Source organism: Cryptotermes secundus, unplaced genomic scaffold (assembly GCF_002891405.2).
Source record: "Cryptotermes secundus unplaced genomic scaffold, Csec_1.0 scaffold1031, whole genome shotgun sequence".
In the NCBI taxonomy this organism is placed as follows: domain Eukaryota; kingdom Metazoa; phylum Arthropoda; class Insecta; order Blattodea; family Kalotermitidae; genus Cryptotermes; species Cryptotermes secundus.
In genome coordinates this window covers 602503-626976 of record NW_019718628.1, presented here as the reverse complement: position 1 = coordinate 626976, position 24474 = coordinate 602503, and the positions used below count along the sequence as shown (strand labels likewise).

Genomic DNA, 24474 nt, shown 5'->3' with positions numbered 1-24474 from the left:
TTAAACGTGAAATGAAGGTTTTGTCTTCCATCATCTCCAGCATTGAATCGCAAAATTCCAACCGCTTCCTTTTGTCATCATTGGTAAGTGCCTGAACGAGCTGCAGTCTGTATGGTTTCAAATATAGACGTACTGTTAGCACACGCCAGACAGTGGATTGAGGGATCGCAAGCTCACGGCTAGCTCGATTTGTTGACTTCCGCGGGCTCCTCTCAAAGGCAGCACGGATTCTTGCCACTTGTTCCTCCGAGGCTTGTGGTCATCCTGGACTTTTTCCTTTACACAGACACCCACTCTCTTGAAACTGTCGAAACCACCGTCGAATGTTCTTAGGACAGGGCGGATTAATGCCGAATCGCCTTCGAAAAGCACCCTGCACCGTGACAACCGAATTTGTTTTTGCAAACTCAAGAACGCAGAACGCCTTTTGCTGAGGACTCGCCATTCCGAGGGTAAACGAACAACNAACAACTGAACGTTGCCGGAAGAACGACGCGACTTCAGCGCCCCTGTGGCAGCCATTCACAACTTAGATAACTCCTCTTTCAAATGGTCACTGCCTCATTCCATGACGGTGCTTGAGAGCTGAAGAAATGTGTCATGAAATCGGTTCATTCTTTTTGAATAACCCTGTATATGCATTGGGAACAGATCAATTGAGTACTGCAGAAATGGTGTCCCCTATTAGTAATGCAGGTCGTTGACCTTGAGTTGAGACAGCACTGTGAAACAGCCACATTACCCACCTGTGAAGACATTTTTTCCTCAGTACTACTGGTAATGTAAGGAACTGACTTCAGTAGGGAACTTTCTAAGTGTGTGCATGTAAGGCAACCCTTACACAGGGGGTCCTGATGAAAGGTATCCAAAATAAAATCATTATATCTCAGAAAGAATTTATTATACACATTAATGGGTTGCATCATTACAAAAGGAAACTGTTTCTGCGTATATAGCTTTCTCAGTAAATTGAAATGTGGGCTCCCNAATCTGCTTGCAGTGAAGTGAAGAGCCAGTTTTGGAGCATATCGAGATAGGTTTGTCCTGTAACGGTGTTTCCTTCAAAGAAAAAGGGACCATAAACCTTGTCCTGAGACACAGCACAGAAGACGTTCGCCTTAGGGGAATCTCTTTCATGCTCAGCTGTTCTTATGTGGGTGCTCTCTTCCCCAAATATGCACACTGTGACGATTGACTGTGCCGCTCAAGTGAAAAGTCGCTTCATCACTAAAAATTAAACGTGAAATGAAGGTTTTGTCTTCCATCATCTCCAGCATTGAATCGCAAAATTCCAACCGCTTCCTTTTGTCATCATTGGTAAGTGCCTGAACGAGCTGCAGTCTGTATGGTTTCAAATGTAGACGTACTGTTAGCACACGCCAGACAGTGGATTGAGGGATCGCAAGCTCACGGCTAGCTCGATTTGTTGACTTCCGCGGGCTCCTCTCAAAGGCAGCACGGATTCTTGCCACTTGTTCCTCCGAGGCTTGTGGTCATCCTGGACTTTTTCCTTTACACAGACACCCACTCTCTTGAAACTGTCGAAACCACCGTCGAATGTTCTTAGGACAGGGCGGATTAATGCCGAATCGCCTTCGAAAAGCACCCTGCACCGTGACAACCGAATTTGTTTTTGCAAACTCAAGAACGCAGAACGCCTTTTGCTGAGGACTCACCATTCCGAGGGTAAACGAACAACTGAACGCTGCCAGAAGAATGACGCGACTTCAGCGCCCCTGTGGCAGCCATTCACAACTTAGATAACTCCTCTTTCAAATGGTCACTGCCTCATTCCATGACGGTGCTTGAGAGCTGAAGAAATGTGTCATGAAATCGGTTCATTCTTTTTGAATAACCCTGTATATGCATTGGGAACAGATCAATTGAGTACTGCAGAAATGGTGTCCCCTATTAGTAATGCAGGTCGTTGACCTTGAGTTGAGACAGCACTGTGAAACAGCCACATTACCCACCTGTGAAGACATTTTTTCCTCAGTACTACTGGTAATGTAAGGAACTGACTTCAGTAGGGAACTTTCTAAGTGTGTGCATGTAAGGCAACCCTTACACAGGGGGTCCTGATGAAAGGTATCCAAAATAAAATCATTATATCTCAGAAAGAATTTATTATACACATTAATGGGTTGCATCATTACAAAAGGAAACTGTTTCTGCGTATATAGCTTTCTCAGTAAATTGAAATGTGGGCTCCCTTGGTGGCACAACAAATATCCATACTTGAAGCATGTTTGGTGTAATTGTAGCCAAAGCGTCCCTTATGCGAGCTTTCAGGTGTTGAAGGTTGTTGATCTAAACCTAGAAGATAGTTTACTTCACATAACTCCACAAGAAAATATCCACTGGGGTTAAATTTGGTGACCTAGGAGTCTTGAGCGATTGTTCCACCTCCGCCCGTCTGCCTATCCATCTCTCTGTCCAGGTGATTCCTAACATGGTGGCAAAAATGTCGTGGCGTATGTGTGTAAGCCAGGTATGGAAAAAAAGAGTTTTCCTTTCTGCTGACAAACCGGATATGTGTATGACAATTAGTTTCCGAGATATACATTTTTTATTTTGGATACCTTTCATCCGGACACCCTGTACTTCACAGATGCCCAAGTATGAATATCGGCATGAAGACGTTGCTGCCAGATGCTGAATAACAGAGATATCCAGCTAACTAGAAAATTGATATTTTATGTTTGAACCTGTAGTGCACGTACTGTCCATAATTTATTGGAATTTACAAAGTAGATAACTTTCAGTCCAGTATGACACACAGGTTTACAACACTTCAGTCTTTATTCGCTTTATACGTTTCGATTCAAAAGAATCATCTTCATGGAAATCATCGAAAAAGCTAATAAGGGTAATATAATGAACATTCCAAATATATTACCACAACAAACACAATAAATTGATAGATAAACAGAAACAAATAAGGAAAACAAACAATGAAAACAACATGTTTGACCTTATTATACATCACTTGAACACACCCTCTTCAACGTCATAAACACAGGAAGAATATAATACGCAACACAGTACTCTACAAAACAGTACATACGACACAGCACGCACATAAACTACACAACTAACAATAAGGTAAGGCCCAACTAGACACTTAACCTTATAAGCACTATATATAACTATATAAGATAGAATAAATAAAAATTAATATAATAATATATTTACAGAACATACAACCAAGAGAAATAATCGACATCATCTACCATCCGGAAGAAAAAACATGACCCAATGCTGGTTCACGATTTTTAACATAATAACTAATTTTTTACATACAAAAGATTTTTAATACAATTTTAAATACACAGGGAAGCTATTTTATGGAAAAGTGAACATCACATTGCGTGCAGTGGGAAACCTCAATCGAATACCCAGCAAATACACTTAAACAAAACATCACGTGTAAATCTACACGTCAACGTGGCTGCATAGGGCAAACTGTGATATAGTGAGCACTATTCATAACCTAAGTGCATAATGTTAAAACATCTTATGTTACAGTGTTTCCTGCTTGTAGTGGTGCGCCTCTGAAGATGATTCTTTTGAATCGAAACATGTAAGGCAAATAAAGACTGAAGTGTTGTAAACCTGTATGTCATACTGGACTGAACGTTATCTACTTTGTAATTGATAGTGTGACGGACTAGAATGAGACAAATCAAATTATTGGAATTTAATGAAAATCGTTTAAGCTATTTTTGAGAAAATTGCCATTTGCATTTTTGGCCCTGTTTGAAGGGCTGCTAATTTTGGCTGGCTCTGTTCAGATTCACAAGGCACCAGTTTATTATGGATGAACTCGGGAAAGCCAGATATGATTAAAATGCATCAAGCTGTTCAAGTGCTAGCTAGGTCGTGGTCCAGACATACACATAGATGGCATACCAAAAGCCACTTTTTTGTAAAGAGATCTAAAAATATGTACACTGTTGATACTCTCCCTCCCCCCGATCACAGTACTTTTATATAGTACTACTCACATAAGAAAATTAAAATATATTGTGTTGAGTATGGCATTTGGATTTCCCATTGTATTAAAATTACATGCAGTACTTTGTCCCATTGCCATGGTCGGTCAAGATGTTACTGTGTATTCTTGGTTTAGTTTATGACACTTTTAGTTGATATTGTATAATGTTGAATGATGCGATGACTAGCAAATAACCAGTTTTAAAGGACATGGAAAGAAGCTTCGATGGCCTGATTTGAGGTACTGCCTCAATATTTGCCTGTTGAGCCTGAGCAAAACTTTTCACACACTTTCTCACTGCCAGCTTTCCCAACTTCTGTCTCACATGCATTGACAATTTTCGCATCTTCTACCTCAGCCCGCCTTTCATCTATTTCAGCAAGCATGCAGTATTTTTTAAACCTTTGACTATCACCGCTGGAGAGATCTGTTACCATAGACTTGATATGCTGTCAGCAGTTCTACACCGGGTTTCTTCATTTTCCTCTTTGGTGTAGGAACATAGTCCCCTTGCAACAGCCATTCTGAAAACAGTTTGGTTCATAAGTCATCCACCCCATAGTTTGACAGCTAATAATCTCATTGGCAACTACAGTTTTTCAATTCAGTATCACGTATGATAGTTTGGTGCTATCTGGTAACTCTGTAGTTACTCCTTTTCATAGCCTCATGTTTTTATGGCAGATTTTACACATTGATAGTTTAGTTGGATAGCATGTTGAGATACACAGGCACTTCCTCATCATTACGTCAGATGTGATTATAACTCTTTTTGCAAAATGAAGTTTTTGGACGTAAGGAAAACCTGTTCTTCTGCATCACTTGTGCTAGACTATCTGCAGCTCGTTGAATTAGTTGATTTTGCACAAAGCTCTTGTTCCTTCTGACTCTGGCTCCATATAAGTCTGTGTATTTCAACATGCCATTCATTTTTGCATAATACCTTTTTTGTCATTGTCTGCCACTTGCATTAGCACAGAATCTTGTGATATTGCTCAAATTACTGCTTTAATTTCCAAATGTTGATGGTTTCTTTGGCAACCGTGAAACATATTTTTGCCTCACATTCTCTGCTGCTACTTGTATAGTGCAAACTTTGGCACAGACATGCTAAAAGCTTAAATGCATTGGAAACATGGTGTGTGTGTGTGTGTGTGTGTGAGAGAGAGAGAGATAGATAGATATAGATAGAGAGCTTGCATGCTGGCCTGTTCATTTGCGGGTGTTATTTTGCGCATGCCTGTCCCCCATGTGGACAGGGTTATTAAACATGATCTTTGACCTTTCAAATATTACCCCAGCAGAGGTCTTTGAGGTCATGTTAAAGATTCTGTTTATGTTTAACTGATGCTAGCCATTCTTGAAGAACTGAAAGAACCAGACTACATATGCAGGCAGTTGACACACAGGTGTTACACAGCATATGGGAAGAGATGAGTTGCTGTTAGTACATCCATGGATCAACCATCTGTGTTCACATTGAACAGTAGTGAACTTAGGAAGTTTTACTTACTACAGGTAGAAGCTTCACTTCTGTACATCTTTCAGCTGTTTATAGCAAACGTTTGAAAGTATTGTAACGTGTTTGGAATAGGCACTTCCATGGTAATGCAATAACAGCGAGCCGTTGTGTAGACAGTGCTGAAACAACGAACGTGTTTCCCTGGAGATGAACAACAGAAGGCCATTGAGTAACAAAAGATGGGAGGAAATTTGTTACCAGTGTGTAAAGAGTTACCGAAGCTTCGGATTGCCAAACACGTGAGATCGAACCTTGGCGAGGGTTGTCCTCTACTGAGTCCGCAGAACACCTACATAAGCCAAGAGCTACAGACAACAAGAGTACAGATGGAACCTAGATGCCAGATGATACAGATCAAAGATAGCAAGAACACAGTATTGGGATAGCCGTCGCCGAAGACAGTTGAGATCCAGCCACAGGGAAGGACAGTATAAGCATCGAAGTAGAGACAGAAGTCAGGCGATACTGCAAGTGACAATAATTGTGTGGTGTGTAAGTGTGAGTGTCCAATAAAGATTCGCTAAACCCGAGACCCACATAAAGTTATTTGTCGCGTGACATACCCAACACGTGACAGTGGGTGCACATAGGTATGTGCATGTATAAGGTACTGAGCCTTTTTGACATCAGATCCTGGCCCACAAAGCAAACATAGTTATTAGAGAAATCTTGAAGTTTGAGCTGAAAATAGGTGTTTGAATCAATGTCGAATTCTTTCTCAATTAAGTCTCATAAATTTGAGACTTGCGTGCTCTTAATTCATGCAGGCTGTTTTACATAATGAGAGCAAAGGGTTGGTGTCCAAGTAGCACTCATTTGCCTGGGCCCAAGCCCAAGGTACCACTCATCATGCATCTCCCTAGATCTGCATTATGGGTTTCAATACTACAGTCCAGAGAGAAAGTAGTTTCTCATTCTTACATCTGATCCAAAAGGAAGCATTTCTGTAATGGTTACACAGTTATCTTACAAACATCAAAACTATTTACAATAACTTCTTTCTTAAGACATGTCATGAGAGTGATGGGAAGATATTTTTAATCTGACTCTAATTGGACCTTAAAATAAGAGATCATGAAACCCAGAGAAATGAATTGTGACTGTGAAAATCTTGATATTGGCAAAATGTTAGTTGCAAGTGCAACAGAACTGAAAAATTGGAACTGGCCAAAAATTTAAAACTTATGCCTCTGAGGAAGTACTTAAAATGCAAACACTAGTCTTTCTTTTTATGCTTGCTAATTGGCAGGCTGCACCTGTGAGGCAAACCCTGGTGATTCAGGGCCTAGCCACTGTTCTGTGTAGAAAGATGGCAGGAAAATGCCTCAAATTAGGCCATAACCGCTATTTCCTTTCAGACTCTTTATACATATTCTTTTATTTTCAGCTCTATACTCTGCAATCAGAAGTGTCATTAAAGAAACCAAAAATAGCAAATAATGAGGGGCCAGAAGAACTTATAGCTGAAGAGTTTGTATACAGATCCTGTTAGTGACCAGATACCAAACATAAGCTACAACACCGGTTCTGTCACTGCATTTGTTACGGCACACAAAATGTTCATGCGAATTTTGTAAATATACAAGCCGGAAGGTCATGGGTTCAGTTCCCTATGAGGTCTCTGAATTTTTTTTAATTGACCTGATCCTTCCAGTTGCACTATGGCTCTGGGTTTCACTCAGCCTCTAACAGAAATGAGTACCAGGAATATTCCAGAGGGTAAGGGGTGCCTGGCATGTAAGGCCGACAGCCTCAGTGCCATCAGTGAGCCGATTGTCTAGATAATGTGGCAGCCTCAGCATCTCAACCTCTCCACGGCCTTTTAAGGGATAGCTTTACATTTACAAATGGTTATACTACTTACCTTATGAATTCATTGTATTTGTGTTCAGTGGTGTATAGGCTGTTGGCATTGAACAGAAAAGTAAATATAGATATTGTGCAGTCATATGTAGTTTTAGTTTACACAAAAATTACAGAATTTCAAATATCACATATTAATGCCATCATCAGTATATTCTGTAGCATTTGTGTTGCTCTCATCTCACAAGTTTTTCCAGCTGCCATGTTACTGTTATTGATGGTAATGAGTACTGAACATGATGTGGCCACCTGCAAGAAACATAGTAAAATATTGTAACGTGTTTTGCGTTACTGAAGACGCCGTAGAGATCGTTAACTGGTTTATTCAACAATCTACAACTATCGGCTACAGTTAATTATAACAATATTACGGGTTTCCACAGTTTACAAACCCTACAACAAGATCTCTTAACACTGTCTTCAAGAGTCTTCACGTACTAATAGTGCGGGAGCTATACAAGTCTCCCTGAAATACACACTCCGAGTATAACTGTACTACAGCACTCACTATGTCTTGAAAGCACACAATAAGTCTTCCGCTCGCTGACTTCTTAGTTATCGCACACTCGCAGGCTGCTATGTTTCAACTCGGCGACTGTTACTTTATAACTGACTCGCAGCCACTGTGCAGCTCACTTATATAGCTGCAGTGCTTGCTTGTTGCGTAATGAGTGCCACGTCATCCTGTTACGTCACCGCTGTTGATTCGCCTTGCATAGTTACCCGGTTACGGGGCTCGGCTATCTTTGGCTCCGCTCGTGACGTCACCGCGCATAGCTGCCAGGATGCGGGGTGATTACTCGCCTATTACGCGAGCGTTACGTTACCGCTGAGGGGTGGGAGGGGAGCGCTGACTCACCCGCCGCGTCACTGCTGGTGTGGGGGGGGGGGCTCGGCTTTGCGCAACATGTCACAATATGTATTTAGTAATTTGTTATATTTTGATTAGGTTTGTGAACTTCATTCCAAATGAGATCTGAAGAATTTTATTTGAAATGTATGGACCTTTTTGTTAGTTTGAAGATTCTGTATCCACATTCCAGACAGTTTTCTTTATATTTAATTATTTTCGCTAAGTGCATATATAAACTAGTGTTTTATGAATATTGTTACAGCATCAATGACATCAACAGCTTTAATCTAGAGAGGATAATCACAGTGAAAGGATCTATAGAAAACATGTCAAAGGCGGAGGCATTAATCAGCGCCAAATTACGGCAGAGCTACGAGAATGATCTGCAGGCCATGGCTGTGAGTTCCTTACCTTAATTCAAAGCAGTGTATTCAATTTTATTATATACAAAAAGGAAGTGTGTCTGCAACATATGAAGGGCTATCAATGTTTTTATATATACATATAAATGCTTGGGTATTCAAATATTTTAACCAAATCTGTTTAGAGTGAAATATTTTAGTGACTTAAAATGGAAATTCTTAGCAGCCGTGCCATTATTTGGTTCTCAAGAAGTTCTCTGCTTCATGGAGTTAGTCATCGTCGTTAAATACAAAGTCCTATCAGAAAGTTCCTGGACTAGGTCAAATGCTGGCCTACCTTACTCAATTTGGCTGCCTTTTCCTTGAAAATAGTCTCCTTGGAACGTATACAGCGATCCCATAGTTTTTTCCATGCTTCAAAAGCACCGCAGAAGTCACTTTCCACAGTATTGTTGAGTACTGCTTGTGATTCCCTTTGGAGGTCAAGCAGTGTTTCAAAACCTCATCCTTTCAGTTTCATTTTCAATTTGGGAAGCGAAGTGAAATAACGGGGTTAAGTCAGGCGAGTAGGGAGGATGGGGAATGATAATCATGTTGTTTGTTAATCACAAACTCTGGTTTTCAGGGAAGTAAGGGTTGGCATGTTGTTGTGATGGAGCAGTGCGGTGCTGTTCAAATTTTCTGTTAAGATCTTGCAGACTCTATGACTGATAACAGCAGTGTCTGCAAGCTCGTGGATTGTTTGGCAACAGCCCTTCGTGGATGGGTTCTTGAATATTTCAACATTTTCTGTCGTGTTGCTGGTGCTTGGTCACCCTGAATGTTTATCATCTTCAACTGAGACTCAACTGGCCTTGAAACGTTAATGCCATTCAAAAACGGCTGTCTGGCTTAAAGAATGTTCTCCAAATGCCTCCAGAAGCATTTCCGTGGTTTCAGTATCGGATTTATGGAACTTCACACGAAACTTGACGCAGACAGATCACTTGATTTTGCCATCCATTGCAGTCAAAACACAATTGCAAAAAGGCACTTGTGTAAAAACAGTTGGTGCTCACAGCGTGATGTCACATGGTAGACTGATGCAGTAGGCTTGGGGAAGTGTGACCTTGGCCTCCCATCATCTTTCACCGAGGCAGCCACAATAATGGCAGTTGAGGAACACAATTGTGTCCAGGAACTTTCCCATATAGATATCCACCTCCTACAGTGCCCACATTTGTAGTTTATTTGTGCTTTAAAGCGAGAAGATTGTATATAAACAATTTTTAACATTCAGTTCTGCCTTCAAACAAATGATTGGATTGGAAAATAAGCAAGTAAATAAATAATGTAAGCTTACAGTAACAGGAATTCATAATTCTGAACTGCATTATTAACACAGAAGGTGACATTGTTAAATCTACCTATACAGAATTGTCCTTAACAATTGTGGGAGTCAGTCTCATACCCTCAGAACCTTGTTCAGTACACACAATTTATGTGGAAGAATTGTCTTTTATAAATGATTTTGATTGTCTTGTGTTCTATTTGAATCTCCAAATTAATTATCAAATACATTTCAACAGTAATGTCTTAATGGGTGTGCACATACTGTATGGGCTAGTTCCACAGAATTTGAAAATTTTGGAGAGATTTCAATTGGTGCAGATGATGGAAAACCTTTCTTTTGCTTTGTATGCCAGATTACATCAAAAGTTTCTTACCAAGAACATGTGCTGCCACATGTTCTCACTGCAAGCAAACTTATGCAGATGTCTGCTAGTGCGTGTTTTTACTCAGTTCTTGTAGTCTTGCATGTAATTTTAAGAGGCTCACATAACATTTTGTTTGCAAAACAGCTTCTTAAATTTGTCTTGTATTTCTGAGATGAGAATAATTGTTAAGATAACAGTTTTATGATAGCTCAGTCAGTTTGGCAACAGGCTGTGGGCTGGGGCAGCCAGGCTCAATTCCTGGCAGGGACAAGATTTTTTTCTTCCCTATAGTGTCCAGACCGGCTCTGGGGCCCACCCAGCCTCCTATCCAGTGGGTTTCATGTTAGATTTCCCCAGGGGTAAAGTAGCCAGGGCATGAAGCTGACAGCTCACCTCCATCTAATCCTGAGGTGAAGAACGTTGGAGCTATATCTCCACTCCTCCATATCCCTTCATGGAATGGTGGTTAAGTAATTAAGCACAGGGACAACTTTGACTAAACATTTTACATAGTGTTGTATTTGTTGTGGCTGCTTTCTCTGGCCAACCATACTTTGTATTCAGGATGGATACATAAAGTAGCAGTGAAAATCTATTGTATAAATTGTATGTATGTAATATATACAAACATATATTTATGTGTGGCTTGTTAGTGACTTTCAATATGGACATTGCCTGGAATCATTGCCACCAGTTCATCTTTCCCGTTGGTGTTTTCAAAAGTTTTCATCTTTGAAGTGTGCTGCTGTTTGTGTGTTTCTGAGCAGCCTCAAAGTATGATGTTCCCTGGTTTGCATCCAATGGCAATGATGTCTACCTCAAACATGGGCTTCACATCGCGGGGCTCTGCAGGCTTCCCAGGCGGAATGTATGGCGCGGGTCCAGCTCCTTATCCTTCCATGTACCAGTCATCTGTTCCTGCTGCACAGTCTGGTGGAGCACAGGGTGGAGACACTCAGGTAATATTTGCTTTGTGTTTCAGATTAAGTCTGTCTTTTGGCGAGGTTGCTGCAAAATATAGTATTTGTATAAAGTTAACTGCAAGTGGAATGCACATGCTGTGATACCTTACAGATCATGGTTTTTTTTAGGAGACCACATTTCTGTACATCCCAAATAATGCTGTTGGTGCCATCATAGGGACCAAGGGTACACACATCCGAAACATCATTCGCTTCTCAGGAGCATCTGTGAAGATAGCACCATTAGAGCAGGACAGACCTCAGGACCAGCAGACAGAGAGAAAGGTGACCATCGTTGGTTCACCAGAATCCCAATGGAAGGTACAGTATTTTTGCGCTGTGATAGGATGTACAAATTGTTCCAAGCTGAGCAGGTAGAACCATATTATTCCTGTACCAAGTGCCATAAATGGCAGTTTCCATTACTGATCTTTCTTTATGTTCTGAAATTTCCAACATTTACATTCTATTCTAAAGTCATAAGGACACACGAGGTCTGACAGTAAAGTTCTCAAACTCACCACCGTGTGCTTGCCATAGCAGCAGTAGACAGAAACCTCAGTATGGTTTGATGACACAGGTGTACCAAGTTTATACTATTTGGAAATACTGAAAAGGCTGTGTGAAAAGCTTAGATGGAAATGGCCCAGACTTTTTGCCAACAACTCTTGGATCTTGCATCAGGAGAATGCACCTGCTCACATGGCGCTCTTGTGAGGGAGTTTTTAGCTGGTAAAGAAATAACTGCTGGAACACCCTCCCTATTCACTGGATCCGACCGCATTTAGCCCCTAGTGACTTTTTTCTGTTCCTTAAGATAAAGAAAATATTGAAATGTAGGCATTTTTACAACATTGATGACATCAGGAGTAATAGAGGGCAGCTCTGAATGCCATTCCACAAAACCAGTTCCAAAATTATTTTGAAGGGTGGCCAAGGTGCTGGCATTGATGCGTAGCTTCCAAAGGGAGTACTTTGAAGGCGACCAGAGTGATATTCAGCAATGAGGGTATGTAGCACAATTACTGCGATGAGTTCGTGAACTTTATTGTCAGACCACATATATCATTGGATTACTACTAAAAGTGTTCTTTGTAACCATATGCAGTAAGAAACCAGTGTGGTTGTTACACTTGGTTGTTGATTTATCTTTTTTTAATTGTGATGAATATCCTTTTGGTAAACAAGCCGCATGGTTTGTTGTGTGTAAGTATTGGATGAAATTTGGTTCTTCATGTTCAGCTTCCATTCTTACATGACTGCTGTGTGTGTTTGAAAATAAACACTTAATATACATTCAGCTGTGTATTATGAAATATACAGTGAAACCCCATTTACCTTTCTTTGGGGCACATTGAATGTAATCATTAAACTGAGAAAAGTCTTAAATAGTGGAAACTTAACACTGAGATTGATGTGGCATCATTGAAATTGTATGTGAAGTGAGGGTAACCCTTAAATTGAGGAATACTAAGTGGGGGTTCCATTGTATTCACCATGATTATGAATCGAACTGAGGGAAATTACACTTGGTTTCCAAAATGAAAAATTATATTTGTGTTTGCTGGCTCTTGGACAATTCTGGCCTTACCAAATTTGTGAAGGAATAAATGTATTCCATCCTCACAAGCCACGAGTTGCCTCAGGAATCATATCCAGGGAAGTTGAAAGGACAGTATAGTTGTATATTTAGTAAAAATCTTCACAGATATCTGAAGTTTGGTGTATTCTGCTGAAAACTAAATGGCAGCATCTTCTGTCATTACACCTAGGCTAAAAATTCTGGAGAAGTGAGATTTGCTTTCTTATCTGTGTTAGTGGTACATATAGTTAAAAGAAAAGGATAATCCAAAGAAATGTAAATCTCCTGTCCATGCTGCATTCAGTCCTCAAATCCCTTATTACTTTAAACATTGCATTTCTATAGCTGTTTTCACTGTATATTGAAAGTTCATTGCTCTTATATAAATTATATTCATTCATTCATCAGTCATCTGTTAGACGACGGGTCCACAATCTCTTCCCAAACAGTTCCTCCACTTAATGCAATCTTCTGTTTTTGGAAAGAGACTATCCAGGAAAAGTGATAATGTGGTAGTTTTTCCATTTGCTTTCCACATCGCAGTACAGCAGCCGTTCAAACCACTCTGGTCACGCCTGTTGCTATACGAACTTGAACCATCTCGAGCATCATTTGTTCTGTGCTTCAAGTCGCTACTGATGACGCTGCTTCCGGCATCAGTTTATAAATTATATATACAACAAAAAATAAAAGTTAATGCAATAAAAGACATGATTTATTGTCAAAACCACACGTTTGCTTTTTTTTCCTCTCTATTTTTGTGGCCAAGTACAGAATAAAATTACATAGAACTAATTAACACTGTTCTGGCTAAATGCAAGAAAAGTAAAAGGTGAAACTACCGAAATTATATAAATTGAAAATGTAAGGAACACTGAAGCCCTAAGGGAAATTAAATATGATACCTATAACAATGTTATTTAGTTAAGTACAGTACAAAAACCAGTGAACTCTGTGTGAATTTAAAGCTTGTAATGCAGTTTGGTGTTTAGAATGCATTTGACATGCTACTTGCCAGTCTGGGCATTCACACCAGTGCAGTAGTAACACATACTAGGAAACTAGCAACTGCCTATATATATTACTTTAGGAGGTGGTTGTTTCTTGATGAGAGCCATTCTGGAAAGACGACAGTATCAGAAGTGGAGATATCCAGAAGTGATGCACTGTATAGATCATAAGGAGCATTTTTGCTGTCTCGTCTAATTTGTGTTTGCCTGTTACTTGCCACTGACTTACTCTGTGGTCTAGTGGTCAGAGTTTCTGGAGACAGATCCAGAGGTACAGGTTCAATTCCTGGCTCTACCAGATTTTTTCTGAGATGTAGTGGGTTGGGAAGGGGGTACACTTGGCATTGTGAGGATAATTGAGGAGCTATTTCAAGGAAATAGCGGCTCCAGTCTAGAAAACTGAAATTAACGGCTGTGGAGATATGTTGTGCTGACCACACAACACCCTCTATCCGCTAAAGTTTGCACTAAAATACACTGATAAGCGGCTGTCGCTCGGTTGGGTGATGTACATCACAATAAATACTCGTGGCTTGGAAGAGCAATGTAATGCTTAGTTCATACAAATTATAGGAATGTATTGAATCTATGACTATTCCATTCTGAATTGCACAAAATGGGATATATCTGAAATGCACAGGGCAAATTGTTAATGTAAAAGGAGTGTAGCCACAGGTGTTTAACCACAGTTTTTCTTATTGCTTCTTCCACAACATTGTTTGCAGTGACCACTTCATTCAACAGAAATGATTTGATTTCCTTGGTGTGAATATGCAGTTGAAGCAGGTTCAGATATCACTGTTTGCTTATCATCTGTTGCTGGTTGTCTTGGAGAGAATCCTGCCAAATAGTTAAGACATAATCTGTGCAGTGCAGCAAAGCATCCTTTGTTTAGTGGTAGTAGCTGAGTGCTGAAAGCATAAAGTAATTAAGTAAAAAGCTGCAAACATAATAAGGCATCACTGAAACACGTGTAATGGGTAATGCATATCATTACAGGAAGCTATTAGCAGTAACAAGCAGCCTCCAAAAGTTATGCAGTTAGTCATCAGATTTGATAATCAAGAGTCTGCTGTATAAGATGGTTAAGACTTATTCCTTCAGACCCTTTTCAAGAAGACATTACACTTGTGTTAATTTACTAATATACATGAGTGTCATTATGTCATTGATTACAAGTCCCTGGTCGTACCATCATGCAGTGGTGAACAAGATGGTGTACACAACCGCATGTATTGTGTCTATTGAAAGAATGGTAGTAATAAGGGGACAGGAGGAGGTCTTTGGCATGCAAAACCTATTTTTGTTAAGGTAAATGGCTCAAAGAGTTTTATGGTAATGATGTAAGTTGTTAGGATTTGGAATTTGACAATTTACTCCACTTTCAATAACTTTGATATGTAAAATAATGTTTAGGTTAAAAATGCAAGAATATAAAATTGCCCTTGTATCTGCATTACGCCAGAAAGTATAGTGTATGATGAAGAAGAGATCAAACTTCTTGTGTTATTAGTTACTATAGGATTCTGATGATGGTGTATAACACACAGAGATATTGGGTTTTCGGACTTTATCCATCATCCTGCTTTTAAGATGACTAAGAAAAACATGACGTTTCGGAAACTGGATCTGTTTCCGTCCTCAGGTGAGGGAAAACACCTGTTCTGTTGGGTTCCTTAGAAAGAGCTAGCCTCAATCACTGGACGCAAGGGACCCAACAGAATAGGTGTTTTCCCTCACCTGAGGACGGAAACAGATCCAGTTTCCGAAACGTCATGTTTTTCTTAGATATCTTAAAACCAGGACGATGGATAAAGTCCGAAAACCCAATATTTCTTGTGTTATTGTTCAAGACACTGGATGAATTTGTTCTAGAGTATAAATTTCACATATACAACAATCAGTACTATTCCTCAGGCAGGGCATAGTGTTTTACAACTTTTCTTCCCCCTTCTTTCTTACCAATCTTTGTATTGAATAAGCCTGTACATTCTCATCATTATTAACAATGGATGTATTATAAAGTTTTACCCTCCTTGGCTTAAGTGGGGGGAGGTCTCAATTTTATCAGTATAATGTAAACGTTTTAAGAGCCCTGAGCCCCTGACAGTTCTGATGAGATAGTTGAGTAGCAAGAGAGGCAATAAGAGGAGGCTGGGGAAAATTACATAATGAGAAACTCCATAAATGTGCTTTATGCTAAATAATGTTAGAGACAAAATCAAGGAGGATGAATTGGGTAACACTTACAGCACACATTAGAAAGATAGAATATTAAGGTAAAATCATTCAGAAAATTCGGAGGGAAGATATCAGGAATAGTAAAGTAAAAGGAATGGTATCTTTATAACAGGCCGTGGAGGCCCATGGGGTTGTGAGAATTTGAGGTTCCCACATTTTCTAGACAGTCAGTTCATAGATGGCAGCAAGGTTGTCAGCCTTATGTGCTGGTCACCCTTTACCCCCAAGAACATTTTATGAATATTCCAGGTACTCATTTCTGTTAGAGGCTGAGTTGACCCCAGGGCCATAGTGTGACTGGAAGGATTAGAAATCCAATGACCTCATTGGGACTTGAGATAGAATGTAATAGATACTATTAAACTGGATTAGGGTGGGCTGAAGTCATCTGATCTGGGAAAGGATTCAGTCTTGTGCACATGTTAATTAACCAAGCTCCCTAGTCAGTGAATTTCTTGACTAGCTGAGTGGTTGCTAACTTCTCACAAAATTTTTATTAGGATTACTGCCAAAGATTTGACTTAAGATGCTACATATCTACCAAACTTCATGATGTCACATCTAAGGATACAGAAATGTACATAGTCACTGCTGTTGGAACATTGAATCTCACATATTAGGCACTTGGTCAGATAACAGGTGTGTGACTTACAGGCTCAGTACCTCATCTTCGAGAAGATGCGAGAGGAAGGTTTTGTTGCTGGTACAGATGATGTGCGCCTAACAGTAGAGATCCTGGTGCCGTCAAGTCAGGTTGGGCGCATCATTGGCAAGGGTGGACAAAATGTGCGTGAGCTTCAAAGAGTTACGGGTTCAATCATAAAACTGCCAGAACAGGGTGCCTCTCCCCCTTCCCAAGATGAGGAAACTACTGTTCATATCATTGGACCCTTCTTCTCAGTCCAGGTATGCATTCTTTCAGGTTATTGACATTCCTTTTAATATGATAAATGGTCAAGTAGGTGAACTCTGGCATTACATTATGTGAATTGCAGTCTTAGAAGAAAAGAACAAAGAAAGTTCAGTATGTGGGAAAATGTGCCAAGAAAAATATGTATCATGATTGATCCTGGCATAGTACAATTTTTTAATTTCTCACAGAGTCCTTCCACCATGTTCATTTACTTGTGTAGAAACATGGTAATAGAATAAAGTGTTAAAATCTTGTTTTGAAAATGTGTACACACTACATAGTACTGTGCATAAAATGGCATTCAGTTGTATTTTTATTGTGTAAAGAGGACAGACTGTGATATGTGAAAATTTCCATATTGCTTGCAATTTACAGCGCCACAAAACACATTTATGACTAACATAAAAATTTGATTTAAATACACCCTTTTCTTGTACAGTGGAAAGCCAAACATGCTTTTTATGTTGTAGAACCTGTTGCTTTGGAAGCTCTTCTGCATGTGTCACTTTATTTGAGCTGCTTAATAAAATTTATTTTGTGATAGTCGGCTCAGCGTCGCATCCGAGCCATGGTTCTGCAAGCCCAACCACTGCCTGCAGGGGCACGGGGTGGTCAGAGAGGGGCACCATCACGTAGAGAACCACCACAGCAGTAGGAGTGTGGATATGATTGGAGGACGAGCACTGATGGCAACCACAGTTGCAAGTTTGAAACAACGTATATACCTCAATATATTCAGAAGAAAGCAAACAAAGTACACCCCCACATTTATACCAAAGATGTGATGCTGAAGAACGAAGAAACAATTTTTAAAAAATACCATTGGGAAATGAAAAATAACATTTCGAGTTCCTGATAATATTTTGTGTGAAATCTTTTTCCCATAATTCGTCCGTTAAGTACATCGTTGATTGCTTATAAACTGGTAGTTACAGATGTGTTTTAACGGGAAGATAACCAGGATAGGTTTTTGTGTATGAGTGTAAGCAGGAGGTTTTGAAGTGGAGTTCTGGTTTAATTTTCAATTTGATATAAGGGAAGCCTCGCAGGGTTTGGAAGCAGGTAACTGTTTCTCTGTTTCCCTGTCTTAATCATTACTTAAATTGATTCAGGGACTTATTACGCATGGATGTAGTGTTCTTTTTTATTATTGAGGAAAAAGGGTGAAGCGTGATTTAGAGAGAATGGGTTGGAAGTGATCGCAATGAGAGTATTTTTGTTTTTGTTTTAGAAACAAAATGAACAGATATGTTGTGAGGGTTTGGGTAAGTGACTGTGTGGCTGGTTGCGCATGTGACACTTTTGCCTTCTTACCTCCTTCCCTGTCTTAATTCCATGATGGCATTAATCTAACCGCCTCCCTAATTTTTAAGGGGGGAGAGAATAGTTTATGAATGTTTTTTTTTTCTCTTGGGGAGTCGGAAATCCCTTGGAGAAGAAGAGGGATAATTGCGTATTCGTCGTATCGTCTTACTGTATGTAAAAGGAAAGGTCCACCGAACTTTCATTCAGTCAAAAATGTGTATTTAAAAATACTACGAAGAGGAAGGGTAATATGTCGATTTTTTTAATAATGTGATTCGATATAAACGGTGTTTTGAGACCTCGATTTTAAGGAGGTTTCTTAATGGAGGTGAATGATAAATAAGCAATTTCAGGGTTCCGAAACTACCATCTCAATCGGATTCCCTGTTATTTAGTTAGTACAAAAATTAAATTAAAATATAAAAGAGGGCCACTATTGTTGCAAATATATTGTGGTTCTTTTTTGCCTTTATAAACAAAGTTATTACACAAAGTTTATTTTTGATACATTGTTGGGAGAAATTTTTTTTTGTTAGATTTTTAATATAAAAATTAAAATGACATGTAGCTGTTTGGGCTATGTGTTGTAGAAAAATGGAGAAGAAAACGTTAGCCGAGTGAGTGTGAAAGAAACAAATGGCTGCACATTATTATATTTAAAGAGTAACCAATAACAGGCATAACAATGTCCATACATTCTGGCCGGCAAGAGTGAACCAGCGAATGTTAGCATAATCTTATCATCTCAAAGAAAACCCAATGTGCAAGCAGGAAGCCCGCTGAGCCTCAACGTTTTTCAATTCATTCAAATCAAAACTGTCTCATGGTCATATATTTTTTTTTAATTTTCAAAATTTGAATACATTGATTTAGAGTATGCTCAGAAGTTATATAAAAGAAAGCTGATTTTCACATTTTGATCCTCAAAGCAATTTAGAAGAAAAGACTGTGAATCTTTTAATGGAAATGTGTTTCTTGCAGTCTCCTTTTGATTGCTTGAGTTATTGAACCCTTTAAAATTTTCACATGGATTTTGGAAAGATTGAAAACATAGCAAAACACCACAAACCAAGACCCTCCAAAATAAAAACAAACACAGCTGATAGAAAATACAAAAAAAAATGTTTTATTGTACAAATGCAAGATCGAAAATGGAACTTTTACCGACTGACACTGTAAACTTAGGTGGATTCTGACATATTACTGCAGTAAACAAAAATACTACAGGGGAGACCTTACATTCAAAACATTGAACTACATATAATAGAAATAAGGAATATGGACTACGCATAACTGTGTAAACATTCAGAAATTTTTTGTTTGTTAGGAGGTGAAATTAAAAGTAAGTCTATAAGAAAGTGAAGCACACTTGCAACAAAAAAATTATAAAAATATAAGCATTGCATGTGATTTGAAAGTCCCTTGCTTAGCAGAGATTATCTGGACTGTTTTGTGTTTGCTGTTATTGCTAGATGTGACAATGCCAGAGAAGGAAAGCAGTCACCTGCTGGAATGGGCTTAGGCCATAGCAACCCCCTCCTCTCTGCTGCTCCATCTGGAGTGATGGGTTTATGTCCCATAACCTAGAGTGGTCACTAGGCAGAGTTTGGGTGTTGGGTTGTGCCCTTTTTTGCTCCTAGAGGCGAGGCTGTGTTGTTACGGAACACCAAACGCCCGAACAGTGCCTAGTCGGCTGGCCTGACTTTTGTCATTCCAGCATGGTCGGATCTGTTCAGTATAGTGGCTTTCAAATTAATTGTGTATCAATAAATAAAAGAAGCGAACAAAAATATTGAATGAAACTTAGAAGACTGGGAATTAAGTTTTTCCAATGCCGTGAAAAATATATAAGTAGTTGTTTTCCCGAATCAGTCTTATATTATTGAATATATAAATATTGAGTGATGCTCAAATCGTACATTTCAATTCTACCAAAGGAATTGGAAAGGTTTGTGATGAACCGGCTTCAGAATTCTAGCAGCATTGAGCTGTGCTTGATGATCCATATCCTTTGGATGACACTTGAAACAGGGATACTAAAGGGAAAATAAAAGAAATACATACAGAAACGAATATTGTACTGGAGAAACATTGTTCTTTTCAAGATAGTAGGATGTAAGAATCTGAAGAAAATTTACCAGTTGATTGGTTGATGTTTAATTTGTTCCATACCTGGTAGGATGGACCCATGTTACATCAGTTCCTCTTCTGACTACTTGAGAAGCAGTTTTGCAATTTTTCTTCTTAGATACAAACCGTAATTTCTTCTTTAACTCGTAATTTGTAAACCACCAGAGAATGTCTTCTTGACATATAAGGGAGTTACATTACAAAAAGCACACTGCTTCTCTGCTTGAGTGTTGGAATTGTACCTCACAAGCATTGCCAAGGACAGGCCTTTCTCCAAACATTCCACATCGACTGATCAGTCCATGAAAGAACAGCATATCTGCAGTTCTGAATGGTTTTAATGTAGTAAATGCATATATATACATATACATATATATTATTATATAAATATTACAGTATGGATGTTTATGTTCATAATATATACAAACAAATATTCTTTTTTCTCTGTTAATTTTTGCTAAACTCAGGTTTTGCTTTAAACAATACTAATAATAACAATTACCTCATGAGTATTCCAGATGGGACACTCAAAACAATGTAACTGCTTCCCCACCTCAGTTTGTGTATCGATGAATGTTTCGGAGAGAGGTGATCTTGGTTGTGCTGGTGTGATCTAAATGTAGGTACTGTCCAAGTCACTCTTGAGGCATAGGAATGGTTTTTTTTTTTACTTAAAGCATTTCATTTGTTATAAATGACTTAGAATTCTTTCACATCAATTTTTGAAATCTTGACAACTTTTGCTTTTTTATGCTTGAGGCAGGAATTTTTATTATCTTCATTTTAGAAGAAGCAGAGTGCTTTTCCATTTATTTATTTCATGGCATATCAGTTGTAAGGAAGATTAACATTTTTTTTTCTAAGCAGCGTTATCATTGCTGCTGTGTATGTTTTATCCATAAAGGTATCACAGTGGCAGTTTGGGTGTGTTGGCTTCCCAACCACCATGAATTTCTGGGTGTGGTTTTGGCTTTCACTATTTTTAATTTTCTCCAATTTTGAATAGTTTGCATCTATGCAAAAGCAGGAACAGGTTACTTTCTTTTCTCGTGCCAGAACCATTACCCAAAAGCCCATTCACTACCTCAAACAAAAAGAAAATATATATAAATAGACTTAGTTGTTCACGTATTTGAGAGTGAAAAAAAAAAAAGCTGTGTGCCACAAGAACAGCTAAACAGCGCCTCATGGAACAGAAGAAACTCTGTGCCCCGGTTCACTTCACAGTGAATATAATGAAACAGATGGCAGTGGGGATTCAGAAGTAATGAAGCCAGTGTACCACCGCAGTGGCACTGAAAGTTTACCCCGTACCACTTCACTAGTTGATCGACTGGTTTATTTTCATGATTTTATTATTATTATTATTTTTATTTTAATGAGATAGTTTCTGAGCTCAGTTATGTTTTTCAGACTAGACTTTTTTCCCATTATAGTTATGTCTGTTTCATTCAGTGGAAGGAAGGGTTTATAGTTATCATAATCACCAATACTTAACTGTATGACGTTAATAATAATCTTTCTTATATTTTCACAGCATTGCATATGCAGTTTAAGAAAGAACTTTCCTTATCTGTACTATGTACATGCATTTCAAAATTCCTGACCATTAATATAACTGCGTGTTGACTTTAATTTTTGGGGATGGTAAACTGATACAAATTTCCTAGATGGATATGGTATTATGAATATTTTTTTTTTGTTGTTTGCATTATAATTCAGTGAAATTGAACATAATTTCTATGATATTTTGACATAGTTGGGCATGCTAGTATCGCAAGAAGCAATGTGTGTATATATATTCTTTCAGTGGAGAGAGTTTCTTTAGCTTGAGTGCTGATTTGTTGGAAAATTTGCAGTGCAACTAACAGGAACAATGAACATGGTATTGACAGTGCCATATGATGAGGTACGAAGGAGTGATGACTCATTATCGTACAAATTGTTCTCAGGTATAATCAGGTTACTTTAAATAAGATAACTTCTTTCTTATAAACACATAGCGCCCACATTTTTGTGCATTACTAGCATGAATTTTCAGATAATTAAAGAGTTGTAACTTCAGTTGTCCTTCCCATGACACCTCTTTCAAGGTGCTCAGATGTATTATTTTGAAAAAGAATAATGTTGAGAGGTTATTATGTTGTCAAGAGGGCTTATGTGGAGTACTGTCTCCAGCATATCACCACAAGCTCTTGTTGAAAACCAATAGGCCCTATTACTACTACTGCTACTACTACTGCTATTATTATTATTAATATTATTATTGTTGGTACTAATAATTTGATTGTAGAAATATGTATTGCAAACAACAAAACAGCAAGAAAATGTTCTATTTATAATGTACTGTAATACCCAGCATTATAGTCTTATGTTCTGCTCTTTCTGTAATGAACCAATTGTAATTTTTCATATAGCAGTTGAAACAGAAGTGTTGAATATCTTTTGTTATTTTGATTATTTTCTGTCTTTCTGAATTTTGATGATACCATATTAACTTCTCTGTAATATCTCTTCATGTTTAACATGAATAATTATTTTTCTTTTGCGTGACCTTGGCCTAACTTGCCATTAGGTTGTATCCCTGAAATTAGAAGTGTTCGGCCTTTTAACAGCTTGGTGTTCTAGTTTGATACATAAAGAAATTTGATGTTTTATGTTTATGTTTGACAAGGAGAACTTAGCATGTTTTGTGGCAAGTTAGGCCTTCAGTTAGTGTTTCAGATTCAGGTGAAAATAAAAATAAGGTGCTGTGAGTACAAGGTTGCGTTGTCTCCTTGTATTTAATTTAATGTGAGGAATTTATGCTGACCAGGCCTGATTGGCATAACAGTCCTGGAAGAAGGGCATTACAGTGTAAATGTATATTGCTTGTGTGACTGTAAATAGCACCCATCCAAGTTGGTGGTGTGAGATAGGGATCAGCAGCTGATGAGGTTTACTGCAACAATGTTATATGGGTATCATGTCATAATATAGCGATGGCTTCATTTCAGCATGCTCACAACCAAATCCACCCCGAATGGGTCCCATGGCATAACACCACATTACTGCCAACACATATGGAGTTTAAATTGTGCATCTACCTCAATAGATTTTACAATTACCTCATAAACCCATTGGCCCCTCTCAGAAGTTGTGTAGACTGTGTTGAAAAAGGCTATGTAGCTGGATATATCTATATTTCATGACCCTTTTGTGACAGGCATGTGCATCCTAGACTACTGTTTGTGCAGTTGGAATTTTAATAGCCTAACAAGAAAATCATGTATCCCCATAGATTTGAATGTACCTTCATGTCAGAAGCAAGGTATTCAAAATTAATTACCCCCATATTCCTCCTTCCCCCAAAACTTAAATATACTCAATTTGATAGTTATTTATGGGTACAAACTAAAAAATTCCTCACATTCTCACCTATAAAAAAACTTGCCCACAAAATCCTGATATTTACCCTTTTTAATCTATATCATTATCCTCACATGGTAGTAACTATGGTTTCCTGTTCATAAGAGAAACTTTCATGCAGGGAGTAGGCTCGATTGAAGGTGCTACATTGTCTTGAAATATGTGTATAATATGAGGTTCCCCTCCCCCATATCTCTGTTTATTAATTGTCTTGGATTCCTTTCTGGTTATGTCGATCTAAATTGATATTCAGCTGATTTAAACCGAGGTAATATATTGTTTCAGAAAGTAGTTGAAATCTGCAATTTAATGGAGAAGTGTGGAATGTGGCTGATATCCCAAAACAATGTTGATTGTTCAATCGAAGTTACTCTCAAAGAACGCAAGCTTTCGTATGTAATCATGCAATTATAATCTTGTCATTCATTGGCTTCAGTGCCTGAAAAAAAAAAGCATTATGATTTTTTTCCTTTCTTTTGCAATTGGAAGTCAAGCAGTCCGTGATCAAGTTAGCCTCAACCACAGAGGCGCCTGCAATAGAAACAAGATAACATAACGGGGTGGTTAGAGGCTAGGTTTGAGACAAAAGCTGCACATTGGCACTTGAATGATTGAATTGTATAAGTATT

General features: G+C 38.5%; 1 protein-coding gene across 4 annotated transcripts in view; it reads left to right on the top strand.

The window, feature by feature from the left end:
• Nucleotides 1–24474, top strand: part of LOC111862558 (insulin-like growth factor 2 mRNA-binding protein 1) — a 197484-nt gene extending 173010 nt beyond the window's left edge. For all 4 annotated transcript variants that reach the window (XM_023848062.2, XM_023848053.2, XM_023848076.2 and 1 more), the window contains 5 exons: nucleotides 8498–8633; nucleotides 11062–11253; nucleotides 11386–11577; nucleotides 16744–16995; nucleotides 17547–24474. In XM_023848062.2, the coding sequence (XP_023703830.1) occupies nucleotides 8498–8633; nucleotides 11062–11253; nucleotides 11386–11577; nucleotides 16744–16995; nucleotides 17547–17657 (883 nt within the window). In that variant the 3' untranslated portion in view covers nucleotides 17658–24474. The remainder of the gene's footprint in view (nucleotides 1–8497; nucleotides 8634–11061; nucleotides 11254–11385; nucleotides 11578–16743; nucleotides 16996–17546) is intronic.